We start from the raw sequence: 14081 nt of genomic DNA, 5'->3' as shown, positions 1-14081 counted from the left end.
GCCCAGAACATACAGGTCCTGGGTTCTAACCCCAGCACAATGCTGGCGGGAGAAGAACTAATAAGACAGTGGATGTTCATGCACCCAGATGGCTCTTGAGATCCCGAGAGGCCAAGTGCCTGGCTGCAGAGTAAGGGGCATTGGTCCCCAGACTTGGGAAATGCCACTGTATCAATAGCAGCACTCTCTGTGGACCCCGAGGAGTTAGTCTGCATGGGCTGGAGTGTGGAATAGCCCCAGTGGCCAACTGGCCTGAGATGGCTATTTATATGTTTGTGTAAAGAGAAATAAAACACATTGGCAAGAAAACTCACCTCCAGGCCAAACTTGTAGAAGAAGTAGTTTATGAAATATTTGGCACAGTTAATAAGTCCATCATCCAGATGCATTCTTATGATGTCATGAAAGATAGTTTTGGACACAGGGGCAGTAAGGTTGTTTCGACCCCGATAGTACTCCTGATGGCGGTAAATGGTAACTTCGAAGGCCAGAATGGCCAACATCAGGAGGTTATTCTACGAAGAATAAGCAAGAACATACAGCTGTTTGCCAAGGGCTTTATGAGTTTCAATTTGAGCTATTCCTATAATGTCACTGTTCTTGATTCTTAATGTCTAAAGCACAGTGTTTTATAAAACCCCACCTTTATGACATCCTACTGCACTCAAGGCTCTGTCTTATTTACTGTGATGTTGTCTCCATTATGGAAATGGGGCTAATCTCCATGGCAACAGGACTCAGAATCTCTGGAGGCGAGACAGTGGCTGTGCTCCTAATCCTGGAGAAGCACTCCACACCGGGGGTACCTGGCCCCGGGGGGTTGCTGGCAACCAGAGGGGCCAACGGTGCAGACACATCCTGGGAAACACACTGCGCCAGCCCCAGGGGACACCTTTACCACCTCTGATGTCTGGCCGGAGTAGGCAGTGAATTGAGAAGCATGCTCACAACGGAGCAGTAGTGTGAACACAACAGGAGTGGTGAGAAGAGCCCACGTGGGTCCCCACACTGCTCTAACCACCCTTTTCAAGTATCGATTTGTCTTATCTTTTTTACAGCCACTGGGGGCTGAGACCATTCCCAAAGGTATCTACTGTATTAGGAAAACTCGCAGCTACTCACAGAAGACAGACGTCTAGGACCTTTGAGGTCCAAACATGGAGCAGAAAGGTCTTACTTCTAAGGGCTCTGTCCATGCAATACAGACAGGACTGCTTAGATTATCCACCAAGGTAAAATGTGAAGCATGGAAGGTATAATGTTTTCATCTCTTTGCAACTGAAGTTCTTTTTTTGCAAAGGTAATGCTTTATTCCTTCTAAATGTAGTAAATGGTCTTTATTAAAAATCACAGGGAAACATCTGGGAATGGTGGCACATGCCTATAATCCCAGTGGCTTGGGAGACTGAAGCAGGAGGATCAAAAGTTCAAAGCCAGCCTCAGCAACTGAGTGAGACCCAGTCTCAAAATAAAAAGGTCTAGGGATATGGCACAGAGGTTGAGCACCCTAGGTTCAATTCCTGGTAAATAATAATTATTATAAGGAGAAACATAATTTAGACAGCAAAAGTTTCTTGTAAAATAACATCTCCTTCTCAGAAATTATCACTATTGACAATTTGATATATTGCATCCCATATTTTTCTTTGCACAGTGTTTTAAGACTTGCTTTTTTAAAATTGGACAACGTATTTTGGACATGTTTCAGTTCTGAGAACCCAGTGACCTTGCTCTTAGAATGTGACAAGGCACTTGGTGAATGTATGCGGCACACTGTATTCAGTCAAGCTCAGACTGCTGGCCAGCTTCTCTTTGGTGCAATAATGATCTGTCACAGGAATTTGTTGCAAGCATGATTCCAAATGCCACATGAGAAGAGGAGGTTATATCTAATGGAATACTAACGGTCTCAAGGGGAAGGATTCCAAACTGTGCTGAGCTCCTAGTAGGAACAAAAGTGCCCTTACCCTCAGGTAGACAAGCAAGGGAGAAGACTTCCTCAGGCCAACCCACTCAGTGGGGTCAATAGGCGCACTGTAGAGGAGGGAATCGTTCAGGTCCTGCAGGGGTATGTTGGTTTGGTTTTCATTGGGCTGAAAAGAATAAAAATGGAGTGAAAAATGGCTCTCCAGATTGGGTGAGTTCAGGTGTCCTCCTTCAGCTTGGACCAAAGGGACAGGGATGGGATAGGGAGGGAAAGGCCCAGTGTGAGGGGGAGGTCCCCACTGGAGGGAGGCAGAGGTCCAGCACAGAGGGCAGGACAGACAGGGCCTGGATGGGGTGACTCACAGGCTGGACAGAATGAGCGTGTGGCAGCTGGCCCTCCAACCGCCTTGCTTCCCTGAAGGGCAGTGGGACCCCTCCCCCTGGCTCACCAAGGAGCAGTTAACAGAGAAGCTCTCGGGCTTGATGGTTTGCAGCTGGTACAGCATCTTGCAGACGATGATCACACAGGTCCAGACGGTGCAGATGCTGGAAGCCACACGGCGGAGCTTGGCGTAAGGCAGAGCGAAAGCCCAAGAAATCAAAAACACATAGTTGAACAGAGACACCTGCAGACATGGAATCAGAAATGGAGACAGGAACACACAACATGACGTGACATCCACAAGCACAATGACCCGACCTCTGACCTGCAAGGGGGGTTGAGGTCTGAGCACGTGCAAGGCATTGCCTCTGTGCTGGGCACTAGGGGAGTGAGCCCAGGGCCCAAGGACACTGTGTCTTCTGTGGAAGACAGACGCGGAACAAGGTGATGCCAGTGTAGGGCAATGATGGCTGAGCTGAAGATGTGAACAGGCTCCTGCCTGAGGCGTCCTGACTCCAGGGTGGAGATGCGGGAATCCCCGAGTCAGGCTGTGAAGCTGAGGAGGAGTGGAAGAGCATGGTGGGGCAGGTAACCACAGACAACCGGGAGCTGGGAGTCAGCAGTGTGAGATGCAGTGAGCGTGGGGAGGATGAGGGGCCGCCATGAGCCAAGGGTTGGGGATCCTTGCAGAACTGTGTAATGGCACGTGGCCCATCCTGCAGGAAACAGCCACACCACTCCCTGGAGGGCATCACTCTGGGGAATCTGAAGCTCATCCGGCATCTTACTTAGAGAAATGTAAGTGAGGGATGGAGGGCACATGATGGGCATTAGACAAGAGGCCAGAGACCAGCTCTCCTGCTGCTGCGGTCACCCCTCCTGCTGCGGTCACCCCTGCTGCTGCAGTCACCCAGGAGGAAAGGGACCACGGAATCATGATGGGAAATAGAGTTAACTGGGTGTGATGGTTGGTGGCATGGTGGTGGTGGGCTGGGGGGCTTCAGGGAAGGGAGTGTGAAAGAAGACTCCTGGGTTCTTCTCGGGAGCCCACATGATGACAGGAAGTGCTAAAAGCGGGTCAGTGTTGGGGAGGACATGAGTTCCATGTGAACACGCAGACCTTGGGACGACAGCGAGTTTACCCCTCAGAGCGTCGTCCCCACTTTTAGCAACTCTCCGTGAACAGCACAGGAGCATCACCATCTTATTCATCCACGGGCCACACACATCTATGCTGGATGTCATTCAAATAACGTGCTGGGATGCTTCATGTCATTAGGTGACAACGGCAGCATGCATACCGCTGGTAAAGCGAACACGCTCAAAGTGCTGAGCTCTCTGAGCTGGGGAGGGCAGTCTACCTAGTTGGCTGACAAAACCATAAAGTGACACGTGAAGACTACATCACGGTGTTGATGATTCTGCATGTTGTCCCCAGCTATTCTTGTACTTTCCACTGTCCAAGGCCAGGGGCCTCTCTGTGTACTCAGAGCAAAAGTACTGGACTAGGAAGGGGTGCCTTACAGAATTCATTGAGGAGGAAAGAAATTGTCCTGTGGAAGTGCTCTGTAAACCGTGAAGTGCTCATAACATACTAAATACGACATCAAAGTATTTTGATTACCTAACTGACCCCCCCTCCCTTAGTGGTCAGCAAGGGCCCTGTCAATTTGGATGTTAAAAAGCAAATCCTATTAGAGATATCTATTAAAGATAGACACAGGGCCCCCAGGCACAGGAGAGTGTGGCTCACACAACACTGGGAAATGAAGTCTCTTTGCTATTTCTTTGAATATGCACTGGAGGCATTGAGGATAAAACAGGACAAACGATTTACATAGAACTTTTGATATTCTGATGATGGTTAAAGAGAAGAAGGGATCTTAACAAATCCTACCCAGGTTCAAGGTTACGCTTCCCATGGAGCTTCCTGCCCTGGAGAAGCACCGGAAGCAGTGGGAAGTCCATATGAAGCTGGGGCAGTGCAGCTTGCTGAGGCCCTGCCAGGCTGGCCGGGCGATACAGGAGCACAGGCAGAGGCAGCTAACCCAGGTGGGGAAACGGCCCTGGAGGAGTCGGGCCCCCACTGGGAAGCGTAAGCAGGTGTGGGCAGAGGGGTCCCAGGTACAGGGCCCCCCAGGCGCAGGAGAGTATGGCTGGCACAATCCGGAAGAACCAAGTGGCTCTCTGCCAGGGAAGTGAGACCCGAAGCCTTCCAGCAGGTACCCTGGGGTACCCGGAAGGGCAATGTTGAAGTGGCCCAGGCCCGAGGGCAGGGGACATGACCAGGCGACGGTAAGGATGGGAGTGAGCCATGCCAAGGTCTGGCACAGAGCACTGCCAGGGTGCTAGTCACGCTCTGGGAAGACCATCTGGCTGCAGGATGGGAGGCCCACGGGATGCAAAAAAGGGAGGGGGAAGCAGAAATTGGCTGGAGTTCCTGAAGGAGGAATGAGGTTCAGGGTGAACTCGGTTTCATGGACATTCACAGAAGGGGCTTCGGGGGCACAAAAAGCAAGCCGCATCCAGCTGCCCTGTGGGCATGAGAGTCTGGAGTCCAGGGAGAGTGCTGAGCTGAGACAGGGACTGGAGGGGCGTGGTCTGCAGCTGGCAGCTGGCCCAGGAGCACACAGGAAGTTCTGGGTGAGACCCCACAGCTCAGATCAAGTCTCACCCTTAGTGACCTGCACATGACAACCAGTGTTGTGGTCATCGGTTTTCCCTGTGGTTTAGCTTTTCAAGGATTATAAGTGGAGGTCCCTGACTTAATTTTTAGAGGACAAATTGAATTCTAACCAACTTAAAAATACTCCAGGGAAATTAGAAGTATGCAAAAAGTATTTGTTGAATAAATGCAAGGAGAGCCAGTTTGTCCACCGTCAATAGGAAATGACTGTCGGTGGAACAGTGACTCTTCTTTACAGACACCAAACATAGGGCACAACCAACAAGGTGTGCTCTATGAAGGATTTTACTTCAGAACCAATAACATGAGCCCAAATGTTATCATTTTCCTCAGAGAGAACTGAGGGAAGCAGAGTCCCACATGCAGAAGAGCAGCCCACTCTCACACTCGGCAACAAAAAAACAGGCGAAAACAAGCAGCCCTGGCACTGTGACCAGTCAACTGGAAACTAAGCCCCGGCCCTTCTCTCTGTGGCTTCCCCCTCCTCAGGGCCACTGAGTGGATTGCTCTGCATGTCAAAGGCATCCTTTCAGAGCCAGATCCCTAATGTAGTGGACACCAGTTAAAAATATGGTGGACAGCTGGACAAGGAATGTGAGACCCCTGTGACTGTTTGATGAGACGCTCCAGCAACGTTCACTTACCTCTTTCACAGAAACCCAGATGATGTAGGAGGACACAATCTTGATGATGTGCAGCTCCAGGATCCACCACGTGAACACCTGCAGCTTGTGAAAGTGCTCCAGGGACTTCAAGAAGAGCACCGTGAGGCGGTCGATCACCAGGTGCCACTTGTTCCGCAGGTCTGCAGGACAGAGCAAGGCGGCCTTTGTTATTAACCAAGGGTATCTGTGATCTCCAGATGAGGACAAGGAGTCACCACAGGGGATAAGTTCTAAGAACAGCCAAGTGTGGAGCAAGGGTGGTCCACGAGCCCCCAGGCATGTTGACCACACAGATGTCCTAACCTAGGATTCTAGGGGTGATGCTGCCTTATCCACCTTCTAACTAAGTGGGTGTAGAGAAGAATTTTGACCTTATTTACTCTCTCTCTGTGTCTCTCTTGGGTACTGGGGATTGAACCCAGCCTCAATCACAGAGCCACATCCCCAGCCCTTTTTATATTTCCTTTAGACACAGGGTCTCGATTAGTTGCACAGGGCCTCACTAAGTTGCTGAGGCTGTCCTTGAACTCATGACCCTCCTGCCTTAGCCTCCCAAGTTGCTGAGATTACAATCATTCACCACTGTACCTGGCAGCCTTATTAACTCTTAAGGTTAAGATGGAAACTGAGGATTTGAGGTGACCTGAGCTACCTGTAAGTTACAGTTTTGTTTTGTCAAAATGGTGCTCCCATAAGCAACATATAAATGAGCGGATAAAACCGTCCATTCTCCCTGGAAGAACAGGTCAGAGGTCTGCCCCAGCAGGACCAGCCACTCCTCACCAGAAGGAACAGCAAACCCAGGCTCAGGACCAGCCGCTCCACAGTTTGGCAGTAATCCTGTGCTGTGATCAGCCAGATCAGTCATTGCGTTCTTGCCGGCTGTGCACAACCCAGGGGTCCTGCTGCTGTCTGGAGGACTCTACTGAAAGCCACCACAGGACTGTCTTGTATTGTCACATTTATATCACCCATTACGTCATAATTTTTGTATGAAGGCCACAGTCCAGGCAGAGGATGGGCCCTTACCTGGCACAGGGAGTTGGGACGGTGTCTGTCCTGGGACAGTTAAGTGAGGTTTCATCCCTGTGGAACATGCTTAATGTACAGAGTAACTTACAGATGGTGTTCAGTAGGGAGGTCTGAGTAGTAAGTGGACATGACCTGGAGGAGTGGACAGCATGGACATGAGGGTGTGGAGGCACAAAGCAAGTTCGACTTTTGGTGAGATCCATCAGTAAAGCTCAATCCCAGCTTGGAGCACCCTAATAAGGCCTGGGTGGGTCCTCAGGCCTGCTCTGGAGGAACTGGGATTTCCCTCTGCACTAAGGCTGTGTGTGGCTCAGGACATGGCTCAAGAAAGGACTGAGCTTCTCTGGTCCTCACTGTGGCTGTGCTGAGTGGGGAAGGGGACCAGCTTTTGGAGGCCACTTACTTTTGAGAGGGATCTTCTTTCTCATGCTGCTTATTTATTTATGATGGTACCAGGGATTGAGCCCAGGGGTGCTGCACTTCTGGGCTACATTCCCAGCTCTTCGTATTTTTTATTTAGAGCTAGTCTTGCCAAGTTGCTGAGGCTGGCCTTGAACTTGCAACCTCCTGCCTCAGTCTCCTGACTTGCTGATATTACAGGTGTGCGCCACAATGCCTGTTCCTTGTTATAGTTTTAAATTTTCTACTTTTGTAAAGCAGAGTTGACCAGCAAGGACAAAAGCAATATTCTACTGTCCTGTGCCAGCACAGCACACCACCCTCAAAGCTCGGTGCTCTGGGGTCCCCCGCGCTCTCTGGGCACTGCTGCACAGGCCGAACTCTCAACCTTGTATGTTTCTGTGGGAAAACATTTTCTGAGCCCATGGCCATTCGATTCTCACCATCCCCGGTTAAAACAGTGTTTCAAGTCTAGGACAAAAAGCAGGGAAAGAGGGAGGACTCCAGAGTAATGAAGGTGGCGGACGCACCTCTGGGGGTGGGCTTGTGAGTGGGTGTTTCTCACCTTCTCTGTCCCTCGTGTCTTGAGCACGACAGCAGAACTAGAAACACATTCTTAATGGGAATCCTCAGAATGATTTTCCTGGGGACGCGTCTGCAAAGGCGATGTCCAGGACTCCAGAGGCCCTGAACAGGGAGCTGTTCTGTCTGAGGCTTTCTGCCTGAGCCGTAGCAGACACCCCCCTCCTGCCCTCCACAGAAGCTCTGCTTGTGGCTCAGGCGACCACAGCTGGCCCTTCGTATTCTTCAATTCAGAGAGAGTCAAAAGAAATTACTGGAGCAGGATATCACCACTATAGCAACCCCCTAAAATGAAATCTTTACCTTTCAATCCCCAGAGCGGGTCACACTGAGCTGTGGGGTCAGGGCTTGTCCCCTGGTCTGAGCAGCTGCTGGTAGTGGTTACCTGACATTTCTTCCTCCTCCTCCGACTCCTCCTCTTCGTCTTCTCCCTCCTCGGGCTCCTCGCTGCCCGCCCCAAGCTTGCCCTTCTCAGCCTTTCCAGGGCTGCCCTCTGTCTTCTCATCTACGAGTTCGGCCTGTTTCTTCCCCTGGGGCCTCTCCAGGCTGGCGGTCAGGTGCATCACGGCAAGGTCTGGGAGGCTTCCCTCGGGGTGGGCCAATCTGTGGGCAGAGAGCAGCTGCGTCAGGAGAGGACGGCGTGCAGGGCTGGTGTGAGTGAGGGGCAAGTCAAAGAGAGGCCCACGGGAGAGTCGGTGCATGAGCAGAGGCCTGGCAATGTGGTGCCTGTATCTTGCCACTGGTTGGCCTAGGTTAGCCTTTCTTATTCAGTTCTGGTGGTTGGTCAGGAATGAGAGCTATCGACACCTAAACTTGACATTGTTCCCAGAGGAGCAAATGGTCAGAGTTTAGGATGAAGAGGCATGAAATGTGTCGTGGGAGCGAGCATTTCATGGCCTCACAGGGGGACTTACTCATTTTGGTGGATTGGTAATTTTTTCTTGATGCTGCTCAAAGTAATTGAAATAGAAAGGAAAAAAAGGAGATGAGAACAGAGGAGTTATAAGGAAGTCAGAGATCACACGTCATGCCACATTTCACCCGCATTGCATTCCTGAGCGCTGGGCAGCTGCGGCCTGAGGCCAGGTGCATTCAGGCTGTGTGGGCAGTGAGCTCTCGCTAGGGACCTGGGCTTGGCAACTGACCCGAGAGTGGTCAGCTCTGTAAAGGAGGGTCCGTGTAGAACACTAAGGCAGAGTGTACCCTGCTCTCTGAGCAACTCAACCGACCATCTTGCAGGAACCACGTCGGTGACAGGTTAGGTTAGTTTTCTCCACCTCTTACAGGACGTGTGCTCAGTGCACCTTGGCAGGGATGAGCCCACTCCACCAGCGTCTGAAGCCACGTGCTTCAAATGCTTTCAGGAGTTCTGGGGTCTGCATTGCTCAGCCTGAGGGTTGCAGACATAAGCTGTGCATGGGCAGCTGGGCAGGGGGAGGAAGGCAGGGAGCTTCCAGCCACCTGGGCACTGTGGCTGATTCCACAGTAGACACACCTGCCTTGTGTTCTGTGTTCTCGACACAGAGTCTCTCTGTTGCCTTAAAGAGCCCACCCCCTTGTGGACAATACAGTCCATCCTAGGGAAAAGCCTAGTGGAAATCATAATGATCTTCATTTGCAATAATTAATGCATGAATTTCAGCCTGATCATAAGAGAACAGACAATTTAAAAAGTTTTACCCACATAATTGTACACTCTGAAAAAAAATTATTTAGCCTTTCTGAAATTCAGTAAATTTTCTGTAAAAATGAGTTGATTCAGCTGGGTAAAGTCTTAAGCTGTTTCAAGCCACAGTTTCATATTTGAAAGCATGCCTGTCATTTTGGGGAGCCACTTGTAACGAGTCGGCATTGTTCTTAGCCTTTCAAGACAGTCATCACTCAAAAGCATCCCTTTCCCAGTGGGGTCAAGTGGTTCATGACAATATGCCAGAAGCAAGTGGATCACCTATGCCCAAGGAGCCTGGGACAGGGCTCCACTCTGGGAGCAGGAACCCTGCCCACATGGCGCTCCCAGATCTTCTTAAGCCACTAACTGACCCCTTCAACTTCTTGAAAGTCCACTACTCTTGGAACTGCAACTCCATTTCTTTGACACTAGTGTAGCACTTGGAACCTCTGGGTGCACACTGCTGCCCCAGCTTGACAGTTCTGTGTTTTGAACGTGCTTGGGTGTGGAAGCAGTAGCCCCAAGGAGAGTGCCCATGTCCCTATGTACTGCTCTCTTCTGCATTGGGAAGACACCTCTTACTATAACAAGGAACCTGATGGTGGTTAGTGGGGACATGTGTCCCCACTGAGTGTGTCAGATGCCTGCCACCATTGTAAGCTGATGAGCAGATGCCTTTCTAACCCTGGAGAGAGACCCCAGCCACCAGGCCATCCTACAGCTGCTTCTATGGCTCTTTAAATCAAATGCTTTGTGTTTCTTCCACACAAAGAGTTCATTCTATCTCAATTAGCAACATGCCCAGACTGCCACATCACAGGCAGTCAACACTGAGTATGGACGGCTGAGTGACGGAGTCCAGGGAGACACTGGGCTGAGCCTATAGGGAGCAGCCCTTGGAGACACCATCATCTACGAGACCTGCTTCTGGAAACTGGTGGTAGTTTGCATAAGGTCTGGGACTGGACAGAACTGGGGACAGAGGAGACCTGGGGCCAACCTGACACTGAACCCCACTCCCCAGGCAGCCTAGCCTCTGGATTTACAATGGCTGGCAGAACAGAGCAGAGGGGACCCATGTGCCAGCTACCATTTGGAGCCATCTGAGCAATCAGATGACTTACGAGTCAGGTGACACTGCAAAACTACTTAGCCTGTCTCTCAAGTCTCAGTCTTCAGGTCCGTAAAGTGGAAATGACTGTGTCTGCTTCATAGAACTTCTGGAAAATTAAAGCCGTTTCCATAAGTGCTGAACACACTGCTTACATATACAGGAAGGATTTTAAAGCAAGGAACCATCTTCTACAGGCAGATTTCATACATTAGGTTTCACAACCATGTCATAAGTCTGTCCTGATGAAAAGGCAGAACTCAAAGAGCACCTGGCTGAGCCTCATCAACCAGGACAGGGAAGATGCACCCGTGGACGGCAGTTCTGTCGTCAGCACGTTCCTTCACAGAACTCGGGTATGCCAAAAAGGCCATTCAGAAGAAAACCAGCTAGGATTTCTCCCTGGGAACCTGTCTCCAAGCATTCCCTGGCCTTGTGCACTCTGCTCTGTGTACAACTTCGCTGTGCGTGCAGTGAGGGCTGGGGAGCCGAGGGCTGGGCTGCAGACACCCACCTCAGAGGCTCAGTCAGCTGCAGTTTGCTGGAGCCAAAAGTCATCCTCATGCTTCTGAAAAGACTGGGTGCCACAAATCAGTCGTTTTGTTCCTCTAGCAAATAAAAAAAGAAGATCTCGACTTTTTCAAAAACGATAGTAAAAGGCACACTCTCATGAAGACACATTCCCTGGAACTCCATGCCACAGAACTTACAACACTTGCGATTTTTTTTTTTTTACTGATCATCTTGTGCAAATTATTTGATGATCAGATGAAGGATTTTTCCTTTGGGACTCCAAAGAGACACAGTGAAAGCTCACGGGATTCTCAAGAAGCTCCCTTCTCTACCTCCTTAGATCAAATGCTTTGTGTTTCTTCCACACACAGAGTTCATTCTATCTCCTTAGAGTTTCTTGATTTTTACAGATATTTTATTTCCTTGCTTTATTATGATTCAGGTTGTGAGCTCTCAATACTTGTGGTTCTCTATTTTTGTGTCAGGAAAGCCAAGGGACCTGTCAGTCTGTCCATGCACGCCTTCCTGCCTTCCTGTCCATCCTCAGGGCGTGCTTCCTTATCTGCGCCTACATCATTTCATCTTAAGTGTGTGTTGGGGACTCTCTCCGGGAAGCTAGAGATTCAGTCCTGCACCCTGAGCTCCTCTGCAACGCAGACTCCTTGTGCTTGGTTCACAGTGGGACTCTTTCAATGCTGGGCAAGACATTTATACCCTGGAGACATGTTCTCTTTGAAACAGAAGAAACAAATTATGTAACACAGAGTGATGAAGACGTTTAATTATTGACTTGACTTGGAAACAACTACATATTAAGCCAGTCTCCACTAAGAAAAATGGAAATTCTGCCATCGTAAAATCTCCATATTTAAACTCTCATTCATTTTTTCAATAATTCTACTTTGGAACATGTGAAATGCAAATTGTAATTACCCATTTCATTAGATGATTAGAGAAAAGGAGATATCTTGTGTTAGGTACAGGCTGAATAAGTTGTCTGCAGGGCATGCCAAACAAAGTTAGCTGCAGGATGACCTGGCCACTCAAACCCTCTGTCTGCTTCTTTATCACCTGTTTGCTTCAAGCCCAAATGCCCAAGCCCCTGCTCAAGGCTGAACACTCAAACTCCCCCCCCCCACGCTCAAGGCTGAACTCTTAACCCCCCTTGTGCCAACAAAGCAGCTTGCAGACCCAGAGACCCCATTAGAATTTGGCTATAAAAACTCCCTCTTGTGGGGCCCCTCTCTCTCGCTCTCTCTCTCTCTCTCTCTCTCTCTCTCTCTCGCTCTCGCTCTCGCTTTCCCTCTCTCCCTCTCCATCTCTCCCCTTCTCTTTTCATTCCTCTTTCTCCTCTCTCTTTCTTTCTCTCTCTCTTTCTTCTCTTTTGCATTGCTGCAATAAAGCTCTCTTGGTTGCTCCGAGTGTTGTGGTCACTTTCCTTTCATCTTGCAAATTCATTATGTTTATAATGCCTGTAATATTTAAAATAGAATATATTGTTTGGCATAAAGTATTTTCTAGAACTCACAATCACTTTTAGAAGATTGTATTCACATAAAAGCAATTTATTTATGAATTTAATACCACATATCAAGCCTATATGGTAGTGTTTCCTCCAAAAAAATATCAACTAAGCAAGACTGGATATGATAGTCTCAACCTCTGTAAACATCAGTGCAATGGACCTTAATCCTGTTAAAATATTCTAATTCACACTGTTTACTAAATCAATTGGAATTTCCCTACAATTAAAAAGAAAAGCTGCTTTATTATAATCTCATCACTATGAGATTCTCAACACCCTCTCCTACCTCACATCTTGTAAGGTGACCTGTAGATTTTAATCAACCTATGGAGAACTGTAGGTAAACTTCCTCTTTAAATTCAGAATTAACATTAATAAGCAAACTTTTCTCTTTGTAAAACAAACAATCTTGAGCATAAAGAAATCAATTTTGAGGGAAAGACAGCTCATTCACGATCCTCTCCTGGGGAGGAGCTGTGGAAGGTGGGCATGCTGGGCACACACCACAGAAGCACCTGGTGCCCAATGGGAACTGGCTTCTCAGATCCTGTTCCTCTGGGGCCTGGCACTACCTGCCTGGGTGGCTCTGAACCTTCACACCTCTGAGGGCCATAGTAAGCACCCTGGCCTTGGGATGTGGACTGCAGGCTGGAGTGACTAGTGTGGTCAAAGCCACACCAGCTGCTGCCCAGGGAGACCTCAGAGCAGTTCCTGGTCTTCCCTCATGCAGCCAATGCCCATTGCCCAAGGCAAACACCAAGTGCTTTATGAGCACCATGGAGAGGCAGGGAGGTGGCCCTTTGTGTGGAAGGGCGGGCTGGGCAAGTTGCTGGAGAGGTCTAACTGGAACCTGTGCCTCCTCCTGCAGTCAGCTAAACCCTGCGGTTGACTCAGAGGCTTCTGGCACCCACCAGCTCCCTTCCCTCCTCGCTCTGCAGGGACCTCTCCTTTTACACTGCCTTCTGGACGTGTCACCTCCAATACCTTGTTTTTTGGTTGTCTGCCCAGGAGAAAAGTGAATGGAAAATGAACAAGTGTTTGGAGAGTTGTCGTGTGTTAACTGGGCTTATTTTAAAATGCATGTTTCCATCAAGGACACAACTGGTATTACGAGAAGGAACAATTCAAGTCACCTATTAACAATGGCAGAATGGTTGGAGTCAGCCAGACCCACAGGCCTTCCCTGTGCTGGGTGGCACTGTGAGGACAGAGCACTCTTTTGCTTGTGTGCACTGCCTGCTTTACCTCCTCAGGGAGTGGGGCATCTCAAATGGGGCTGAGTCCCAGGGCCATCTCTGCACTGCTGCAGGATGTGGACACACTGTGAAATCCTCATCAAGACTGTCCTGATCTTTTAAAGTAGAGGTTTATTTTAAAAATTGATATTTTAAAAATCGTGTGTTGTTCTGAATATTTGCATTTCTTTCAGGAAACATCTAGGGAGCATCAGCTGATGGGTAAGGGCCTAGAGTCCAGGGCATGGGGTATTGTTGCTGAATGGTCAGGGCGCCGTGCAGGGGAGCTCGTGCCTCTAGCCAGGGAGGTAGGGCAAGCAGGCGGTGGAGGACTGGAGCCAGTCAGGAGAGCAGCA

The 14081-nt window shown here is 49.5% G+C and overlaps 1 protein-coding gene and 1 long non-coding RNA gene across 3 annotated transcripts in view; one reads left to right on the top strand and one right to left on the bottom strand.

Moving 5' to 3' along the window:
* LOC308631933 overlaps nt 1-14081 on the top strand; it is a 253708-nt gene that overhangs the window by 182935 nt on the left and 56692 nt on the right. The gene's annotated exons all lie outside the window — the stretch shown is intronic.
* Nucleotides 1-14081, bottom strand: part of LOC308632035 (piezo-type mechanosensitive ion channel component 2-like) — a gene marked incomplete at both ends in the record, with an annotated part of 90415 nt that overhangs the window by 46125 nt on the left and 30209 nt on the right. The window contains 5 exon segments of the mRNA XM_081263691.1: nt 315-515; nt 1968-2093; nt 2376-2552; nt 5639-5799; nt 8058-8275. Coding sequence (XP_081119817.1) covers nt 315-515; nt 1968-2093; nt 2376-2552; nt 5639-5799; nt 8058-8275 — 883 coding nt within the window.

This window comes from Spermophilus citellus (assembly GCF_964194105.1).
Source record: "Spermophilus citellus genome assembly, chromosome: 12".
Taxonomy (NCBI): domain Eukaryota; kingdom Metazoa; phylum Chordata; class Mammalia; order Rodentia; family Sciuridae; genus Spermophilus; species Spermophilus citellus.
The sequence above is the reverse complement of the archived record's forward strand: the minus strand, read 5'-3'. Positions and strand labels throughout refer to the sequence as shown.